The 10,071-nt window shown below is 44.5% G+C and overlaps 1 protein-coding gene across 1 annotated transcript; it reads right to left on the bottom strand.

Annotated features, from left to right (window-relative positions):
• Positions 1-5,390: 5,390 nt before the first annotated feature.
• On the bottom strand, positions 5,391-8,952 carry LOC132248886 (uncharacterized). Its single transcript, XM_059723441.1, has one exon. It carries the CDS (start codon positions 8,482-8,484, stop codon positions 7,747-7,749), a length of 738 nt encoding a protein of 245 aa, XP_059579424.1. The 5' UTR covers positions 8,485-8,952; the 3' UTR covers positions 5,391-7,746.
• Between the last annotated feature and the right edge of the window lie 1,119 nt (positions 8,953-10,071).

The following is a 10,071-nucleotide window of genomic DNA, read 5'->3' as shown; positions in this document are numbered from 1 at the left end:
GGCACATTAACCTCGTGACCCCAGCTCCCCTCCAGTCTGCTGGTTCTAATCCCAGCCCCAGCAGCTTTCACTCTCTTATTTTCCCCTCTCTCACCTTAAACCCCATCCATCTCTCTTCTTCCCCACCTCTGGAAATCATTGACCCTTGATTTCCCCTTCCCTAGTTACCAAGCACCCTAGGTATCCCAAGTACCCTAAGCACATACATACACACCACGCTACCCAAGTTAGGAACTCACCTGTGTGTATGTGTAGGTATTGACAGCTGATTTTGTCTAATTTTCAGTGTGTATAGTGTGTATGTGCTTGAATTGGTGGTAGGTGTGCATGTACTTAGACTGGAAATCTTGGATCTGTATGTGTCTGAGTTGGCAGTGTTTGTATATGTGCCTGGGGTATGTGTGTATGTGCCTAATTGATTTTGTGTGTGTATGTGCAATTGTGTCACACTCTCCCATCTAACAGTGCAATTTTGAGATCCTGAGAGTTTGCCTGGCTCTGCAGGACAACATAAGGACAAAGGCAGTCAAGGTTCTTTGGGTAAATCCAATATCTATTATTAGACCAACTTAAATAGTTGGAAAAATTCTTCTTAGCAAGCTTTTGGGCACAAACACCCTTCACTAGGCTAAGGAAGCATCTGCAGATGGGACCACTTTGACACGTCTGAGACCATTCTGTCACTGCAGTTCTCAGAAGAGGCTAAAGATAATGCAGAAGAGAAAATAAGACATGGAGAGATTTCTCATTGCTTGTCATTTCTTCTCTAGTTCAGTTGTATGTTTCTTCTGGTACTTCATGAATCATTCAGGTCAGATGATTAACATTTGCTTAGAGAATAAACCCAAATCTATTCTGACAAAAAAATAAACCCTAATGTCAGTGCAGACATGCTTGATCCCTCTGGCATTACTGAATCCAACTGCCATGAAACAGCTTAGAGGTTGCCATGAATTAGGTCAATGGACCCATATTGGTGGCAGCAGAAGTAGCTGTAGTCCCTCAATTCAAGAATGATATCTACAAGAGCTTACTGATAGGTCTTCAGGTGACTGAAGAGTCCAATCCTTCAGCCACAGGTCCACTGGCAGAAGTTGCAGGTCTTTCTGCAGGAAAGAGTAGGCTGTAAGCTGGAGTTCCTTTCCTTTTCCTCTCTCTGCTCTCTCTTTTCTGCTTCAAAGGCAAGATACATTACTTAGAAACAGGCTGCCAATTGCTTGAGGTTGCAGAGCTACTGGAGTTGGTTGGCAGCCAGTTCTTCCCAACTCCTATTGGCATCCATTTTCTTGAGATAGGCTTTCAGTGTGTCCTTGTACCATTTCCTCTGGCCACTGAGATCTCAGGCTGTAACCAAGCTGAGAGTAGAGCACTTGTTTTGAGACTTGAGAGTCAGGCATTTGTACCCAATGTCCAGTCCAGCAAAGTTTATGCTTGAGGTTCAGTGTATGTGTGGTGATCTTCCCAGTAGATGTTGAAGATTTTTGGTGATACCTTCCCAGGCTCTTAAGTTAGTCATGGTAGATCACTCGCACTTCACATCTATAAAGGAGAGTGGGGATGATGACTGCATTGTAGACCTGGATCTTTGTGTCTTTCTGGAGATTGCAATGAATGAAGACAGACCAAAGCAATTTCCTAAAGGAGCCATTTTATCACTGGGTATTCTGCTTGTTCTCCTCATCAATGTTGACTCTCTCATAAAGGTAGGGTAAGTGCTTGACTGTCTCCTGGGTCTTTCCCTCAATGGTAATATGGGGAGGAGGGGGATCATATTAATCACCCAGGGCTCCCTTATAGAGCACATTCTTCTTCTCAAAATTGAGAGAAAGGTCCAAAGTTTGGTAGGGTTCTTTGAAAAGATCTAGTATGATCTGGAGGTTTTCATCAGTGTTGGGTTGCATGTTCATCCATGTATTGAAGGTCAAGGATAGCTGTTTTGAGTACTTTAGTCTTTGAGCACAAACATCCCAGATTGAAAAGCCCTCCACGCATTCAGTATTCAATGTCAATTTCAGAAGGAAGGCAGTCCTTATTGAGAACAAGGATGACTTCCAAAACAAGTGAAGAACAGTGTTGGAAAAGAATGCATTGTTGCTTGACCCCAGTTGGGATGACAAATAGATCTGTTTCTGATCTTTTACAAAGAACAGTCACAGTCTTATGGTCATGGAAAAGTATCAGAACCTGGATGACCTTTCTGGAATATCCAAATTTGGCCAGTACTTTCCACAAGGCTTCACTATTGATGGAATCAAAAGCCTTAGTAAGGTAATTAAGGTGTTATATGGATCCTGATGTTATTAGCAACACTTTTCTTGGACCTGGTGGGCAACAGAGATCATGTCAATTGCCCCACATGATGGGCTGATACCACAAGAAGAGTTTGGCAGAACTTCTTAAGCAAGAGATAGAATACATTTCAGGGGGATGCAGGCAAGACTTTTACCTGCTGTGGGAAGGAAGATGATACTTCAATAGTTCCCACACATAGACTTATCTCCTTTCTTAAAGATAATCATGCTGTTGGTATTCCTCATGTCCCCAGGGATCTTTTTATAGTTCCAAATTCAGTGAATGAATTTGTAGAGTCTCATGACCAGTTCCACACCACCATCCTTGAAGACTTTAACAGGTATGTCATCCGGTTCAGTAGCCTTGCTTTTCTTGGTTTTCTTGATGGCATGCTAGACTTCTTGTAGGATAGGAGGTTTAGTGTGGAATCCCCTTTCAGAGTTTTGGGGGATGGACTCAATAGTGATGACTGTCACAGTTGATTCAAATTTCAGGGGTGCCTCAAAGTGCTTTTTGAATTTAGCTTGGATGGATTGTCTCTGAGGACCATTGAGCTGTCTTGAGCTCACAGGAAAGTAGGACCATAGGATGTAGCGCCACAGATGGCTTTTTTTTTTTAACTTGGAAAAAGCTATGCATGTCATGTTTTTCAGAATAGAGCTGGATCTACTCAGTTTTAACATGCAACCACTGATTTTTGATCCTCTTTTGAGCTTCAGCTTTGAGGACCTGATACATTTCCTTTCCTGCTGAGATGAAGTGTCATTCTGCCTGTGGTACCTGTGATTCTCCTATCATTAAAACATATTGTAACTCTAGAAAGATTTAGCAAGAATTGTGTGGTAATATTTACAGCATTTGATCAAAATGCATTATCATATTTAGTGAAGTTGTGTCTCGGTGAAGGAATATGGAGCATGAAATACACTGGTGGCCTGGATAGGTTTGTCAGTTTCAAGCTCTGTTGACTGAACTCCATTCAGACAGCCCCAGCCCACTACTTAAGCCCAACACTGAAGATCTATAGCAGGGTTCATTGGCTTCTTTTCTGCATCTCAGACATCTTAAATTGAAAATTCATTCATTTTGCCTTATACAACTGTGTGTATATTAAACCACGCTCTAGAGGAAACTTATAAAAACTGCACAGGTTTTTCCTGGGTGCAGCTGGATCCTACATCTCTGCATTCATGAAGGCTGAGGAACAAAAAATAATGTAAGCCTTGTTTGTTGCTATGTGGCCAGACACCTTATCTAGAATATAAGATAAGGGGTGCCCAATTTAAACAACATTTAATGTCAATAAATAAGTGTTTCTTGATTGATTCTTTAAAAAGGCTTAATACTGAAACACTTGAGGAACTTATACAATAAGCACATTTCTTTTGAGACTGTGTGCACAATGGGAAACCTGAAAAGCATGACAATTAGTAAAATTTTATTTTAGTGATATTGTCTTCCTATTATGGCAAAGCATACAAAGCACTGGACATTTAGCAGGTAATACCTGTCCATTACTAAGTGACACCACCCTCTCTTATCAAACTATTTCTACTTGTATTACTCAAGATGCTATGATACCTCCATAAATATACCTGTTTTCTGAGTAGCTTACAGTATTTTTTGTTCCTCAGCATTCATGAATGTAGAGATGTAGGATCTGGGCCTAGGCAAAAAGGGACCAGAGAAAGAAAAGGGGCAGAGATCAAGCAGGACAAAGCTCCAACAAGGGCATAAAGGCTCATAGTGGTTGCATATTGACAAGGGGGCAAAAGTCCCCACCTAAGTAATGACTGGTAATACCTGCAAGGAAGGCATGTGCATGGCTGTAGGGGATATTGTAGTGTACAGAATTAGTCCTTAAGGCAATTATGGCATTAGAGCATAGATAAGCCTGGAGGGCCCACCTAACACCTGAGGAATGAGTTGGAGACCCGTGGAATCTGGGAGGGACTCATTCATTATGAGCATGGATGAAAGCTCCCCTCAGTGTCTTAGGGAACGCTCCCTTCTCACCATGTTAACTAATTACAACAGGCATGGCAGGTGAGAAAACAGAGCAGATCCCAGAAGCTTGCCCACGGGGCCCAGGATAGGGCTGAGGCCCCCATCAACCTTGTGCCCAGTGGGCCTGGGCCATGACGGAAAAGCCTTGTTATCCCCACAGAGTCAGACAGCAGTAGTCACTCAGTTTTCGTCTACCACGTCTTGATGTTATCTATAGATATTTGGAGGTGTTCTCTTGCTGAAAGTCCACTTCAAGTATCCTAGGGCTACCACCCATGGGGCTCCAACCTGCCCTTATACCCCAGCCAAACACCAACCAGATGTTATAATATCACAGGAACTATTGGTCATTAACAGATGTTCTACTTCTTCAATGTTCTTTCCTTTCCTCCAATTCAGGATCTCTTTTAGTGCTACCTTCAGATGAAGAGGTGAGGGTGGACCCAGAAGATTATCAGGTCCCTGCTATAACCAAAGAGGGAACTGTAACTGCCCCTGACAGCAGAGCCCAGGTAAGTATTTGACTCTCCTAAAGTCCCAGAGTGCTATATTTTCTTGTGGGTACAGGTTCCTCTCCCTGTCAGCTCAAGAATGTTACTTGCTCAGACACAGCCCCACTGGTAAGAACAGGCCCACTGCTTTCCCAACATCCACAGAGCCAGTTATGTCATCATAGAAAGTAATCAGGTTGGACGGGCATGACTTGCCCCTGGTGAATCCATGATGACTGTTCCTAATCACCTTCTTCTCCTCCAAGCACTTAGAAATGGTTTCCTTGAGGATCTGTTCCATGATTTGTCTGAGGAGTGAACTGAGGCTGACTGGTTTATAGTTCCCTGATCTTCCTTATTCCCTTTCTTAAAAATATGCACTGTATTTGCCCTTTTCCAATTGTCCAGAAGCTCCCCTGATTGCCATGAGTTTTCAAAGATAATCACCTAACAAAAAAAAAAAAAAATGTTGCTTTCCCTCCCCAGGTAGAACTGCCAGTGTTTTTCATATTTAATCTGGATGCCATGGTTGATGCTGGTGTTGTCCCCAAACAACGGTGAGTTCGTGCCCGGTGCGCTTGTGCCAATAAACACACAGGGTTGAAGGATCCAACTTAATCTTTATTTCTGTGCAGAAAGTGGTGCTTGGCAATCGTTCGCAAAGCAAGCACCCACACCTCAGTGGACGTCTGCCTTATATAGCTACGTAACAGGTTAAACTTGCTGATGTGATGAAATGTATAGCAAGCCCAGCAAGTAACCCCCCTTCCAGCTCCCCACCCGAGTAACCCCCCTTCCAGCTCCGGACTTTGTTGATACAGCTTTCCTTCTAGTGAGGCCAGCAATTAAGCAACTAAGCAACAAGCGATCTCCCCCAGCCTAAACAACCTACTCTATGCCCTTGGTTAGATAAAATACTTTTCAAAACATACAAAGCTGTTCCCAAAGTAGAAAATGCATAGTGAAAGTTCAGGGGTACCCATCAAATCCCCACTTCGAGACTATGGCCCTTATGGAAAAGGCCCATAGTTCTCGACTATCTTTTTCATCTCCAGAAATCTTTTTGCTTCCTCCCGATTGTTTTGGATCAGGTTTGTAACTGATGATTTTACAAACATCACGCGGTGAACGGGGGAAGAAATTGATTTCTTGAGTATCTCACAACACATTGGCGCACACTGTATCCCACAACAGATCATCAAGAAAATACACATACTTGCCACAATTAATAGGAAAATTTGCTTAAGCCATGAAAAATTAGGAAGCTAAGAAGTAAGCCGTGAGAAGTCAAACCCTTCCCCTTGCTTAATGTGGGACAGAACTTTTTTTAACTTCTGCACTTTTGACTCTATCAACTAGGAGTTATCTGTCAAATTAAAACAACACATTCCCTCAAACTCTTCACATCCGTGGTTATGCCTCAGCAACAGGTAATCTATGGCTGCTCTATTTTGCAGAGTAGCTCCTCTTAGTTCTTTCATTTCAATATTGAGGGCAGCTAGGGCCTGTGAAGTTGTATTTAGGCCCTTTGCCAGGGCACAGGCCACCTTACCAAGCTGCCTCTCAGCATCCACTACTAGGCCTGGCACCCCTACTAGGAAAACTGCTAAGGACACTACCTCGGCCTCACTCAGGAGGTTTATGTCACTATCACAGGATTTATCTAGCACCTTCGAACCTCTCCGGTGACGCTTACTAGAGATCTTAGGCATACCTGGTAGCCAGACAGTCAACCGGCCTAGAGCACAAGGGCCTCCTGTGGCATTGGCTGGGGTATATGAATAGGCAGTCTTCCCACAAAGGAGGAACCACCCCTGGGGTAATATAACATGAACGTAGTTGCAAGATACATTAGTCATGTTTGAGCAATTGAAAATTTTCATTTCTTTGGTTAGGCTTTTGGAAGCTTGGGTACAGTACACAAAATTGGCACAGCTGGTGTTACCAGGGGAGGTGACTGTCAACAAATCTATTTCAAAGGTACTAGCGTTTCTTTCTGTGGTAATGGTTCCCCACATGGAGTTGTTAGTGTAATTGATTGGACCTCCTATTCCCCCAGATGTGAACCAAGTCTGATTCTGGAGCTTCCATTGGAGTGGGCACCCCTATAAGGCATGACGTGAAAATATCATCAACTGATATTCCACCTGCCAAACAAAAATGAGTGACATTTAATACGTCCTTTGCCAAATGAACCCACACATTTTGACTCTTCTCGAACCTTTGATGCACCAACCCCTTAGACTCTAGAAACATTACACCTATGCAAAGAACTACTTTCCACATGGTTGACATTTAAACAGAAATTTAAGTCCTTCTACTGGCTCTGCTGTCCAACGGTGTCAGTTTGTGTCGGCTTCCGGTGCAACACTCTCAGCAACTTCTCCTGCAGGTGGTACTTCTGGTGCGGCCTTCACCCGAGTGTAGTGTATCCACGGTTTTACCCCCTGAACCTTCACTGCAGCGTGAGTAGTAAGAATCACAGGATACGGTCCCTTCCACCTGGGCTGAAGCGGCTCGTCTTTCCACGTCCGGACCAGTACCTTGTCTCCGATCTGGAACTTGCGGACTGGTGTATCTAGAGGGAGTGGAAGTCATTCCTGGACATACCTGTGGAGAGAAGACAATACAGCAGACAAAGAATACAAATAATCTTTTACCCAACCTTCCCCTTTTACATGCATTTGACTCCCATGCGTCACCACTGGATTCTTAGGATATGGCTTGCCATACATTAATTCAAATGGACTAACTCCCAATTTAGCTCTAGGGGCTATGCGCACTCTAAGCAAGGCAAGAGGCAGAGCTTCGGGCCATTTCAACTGAGTTTCCTAGCAAAGTTTAGCCAGCTGTCTTTTTAGAGTCTGATTCATTCGTTCCACCTGTCCACTTGACTGCGGTCTCCATGATGTGTGAAGGTCCCATTGTAGCCCCAGAGCCCAGGAAACTGCCTGGGTCACCTCCGACACAAAGTGTGGCCCTGATCCGAGGCTAATCCCTCTGGGATTCCGAATCGTGGAATCATTTCTTTTAGCATCACCCAGACCACTTCTTTTGCTTGGTTGGTTCGGCACAGGAAGGCCTCAGTCCATCCAGTCAGAGTGTCCATGAGCACTAACAGGTATTTGTAGTGTCCCTTCCTGGGAACTTCAGAGAAATCTATCTGCCAACATTCTCCTGCTAATAGTCCTTGCCTTCCTGCTCCTGGCGGAGGTTTGGGGGAAATCTTAGGATTGTTGGCACAACAGACAGGGCATCTACGCACTATCTGTTCTGCTGTTTTTCTCATCTTAGGTCCCACTACAATTCTTTGGAGACCTTGGGTCATGGCGTCAGCTCCCATATGGGTGCTCTGGTGGTACTCTTGGAGCACTTTGCTAAGAATCAGTTTTGGCATCAGGACTTGTTCCTCAGGCAAAACCCACCATCCATCTTGTTGTTCTTTGCTTCCCAATTTCTCTGCGAGTTGGTTCTCTTTTTCAGTATATTTGGGAGGTTCCTCAGGTAACACTACCTGAGGCATCAATGCCAACATTTGAGTCTCTTGAACTTGTCCTCTAGCTGCCTTTTTCGCCACAGCATCTGCTCGTTGATTTCCTTTAATAACGTCAGCATCTCCCTTTTGGTGGGCCTTACAGTGCACCACAGCTACCTCTAGTGGTTCCATCACGGCTTCAAGTAGTTTCTGTTCCATGCTTTACTGGGCTTTTACTTGCCGTTAAGAGTCCTCTCTCTTTCCATATAGCTCCGTGGGCGTGTAAGACTCCAAAGGCGTACTTCGAATCCGTGTATATAGTGGCTATCTTTCCTTTTGCCAAATGGAGAGCACGGGTCAGTGCAATAAGCTCAGCTTTCTGTGCAGAGGTATTTGGAGGCAAGGTGTTTGCCTCCACGGTATCCCATGATGTAACCACGGCATATCCCGCCTTTCGGGTTCCATTGTCCATGAAGCTGCTTCCATCTGTGTAGAATTCAAGGTCTGCATTAGGTAGTGGGGCATCTTTAAGATCCGGCCAGCTAGCATACACACTCTCAATAGTTTCAATGCAATCATGCTGTAATCCTTCGTCCTGTTCCAATGGCATCAACGTAGCTGGGTTCAGGGTACTAGAGGTTTGCAACTGGATATCTCCTTGATCCAGGAGAGTCGCCTGGTACTTAGCCATTCATCCAGGGGAAAGCCAGGTTCCCCCCTTTGCATTCATCACCGCCAGCACTGAATGTGGGGTATACACAGTCATTGGTTGTCCTAAAGTAAGTTTCTTAGATTCCTTTACCAGCATAGCGGTAGCTGCCACTGCTCGCAGGCAGGCCGGCCGGCCATCCCAAACTAGTGGGATCCAATTGTTTGGAGAAGTAGGCCACTGCTCTTCTCCAGCTACTTAAGTACTGGGTCAGCACTCCTGATGCTACTCCTTGGCATTCATGTACATAAAGTTGAAATGGTTTACTCAGATCGGGTAGGCCCAGGGCCGGTGCTGTCATAAGGGCCTGTTTGATAGTGTCAAAGCTCTTTCGGAATTCTGCCGTCCATTGCAAATCTCCCTCACTACCAGTAGTGGCCTCATAAAGAGCCTTGGCTATTAGTCCAAAATTAGGGATCCAGATCTGGCAGAATCCTGCCATACCTAAAAAGCCTCGCAACTGTCTCTTGGTCTTTGGGACTGCCATCTGACAGATGGCCTCTTTTCTTTCAGGGCCCAACATCCTCTGGCCTTGTGAGATGTCAAATCCCAAATATCGTACTTTTTTTTCTGTTATTTGGGCTTTCTTTCGAGATACCCTGTAACCCCCCTGTCCCAGGAAGTTTAGTAAACTTACGGTCAGCAGGTGACACTCTTCCCTCATTTTTGCTGCAATTAACAAATCATCCACATACTGTAACAGGGTTCCTGATGTCCCTTTGTCCCACTTCTGAAGGTCGATACTTAAGGCAGTGCTGAAAATAGTGGGACTGTTCTTAAAACCCTGAGGCAAAACTGTCCAGCACAATTGGGTTTTTCTCCTAGTATTCGGGTCTTCCCACTCGAATGCAAAAATCTCTTGGCTGTCTCTTTCAAGTGGGATGCAAAAGAAAGCATCTTTCAGGTCCAGGACTGTAAACCACTGTTCCTCTGCAGACAAAGTAGTCAGCAAAGTATAAGGGTCCTTCACCACCGGATGAAGGGTCACCGTGACCTTGTTCATGGCTCTGAGGTCCTGCACAAAACGATACTCATTACTGTGGGGTTTCTTTACAGGCAAAATGGGGGAATTGAAAGATGATTGACACTCCCGAAGT

The sequence above is a fragment of the Alligator mississippiensis genome, chromosome 1 (assembly GCF_030867095.1).
Source record: "Alligator mississippiensis isolate rAllMis1 chromosome 1, rAllMis1, whole genome shotgun sequence".
In the NCBI taxonomy this organism is placed as follows: domain Eukaryota; kingdom Metazoa; phylum Chordata; order Crocodylia; family Alligatoridae; genus Alligator; species Alligator mississippiensis.
The sequence above is the reverse complement of the archived record's forward strand: the minus strand, read 5'-3'. Positions and strand labels throughout refer to the sequence as shown.

What these genes read in the sequence shown, in the direction of transcription:
- LOC132248886 (XM_059723441.1), bottom strand. Translation starts at nt 8,484, where the DNA reads ATGGAACAGAAACTACTTGAAGCCGTGATGGAACCACTAGAGGTAGCT.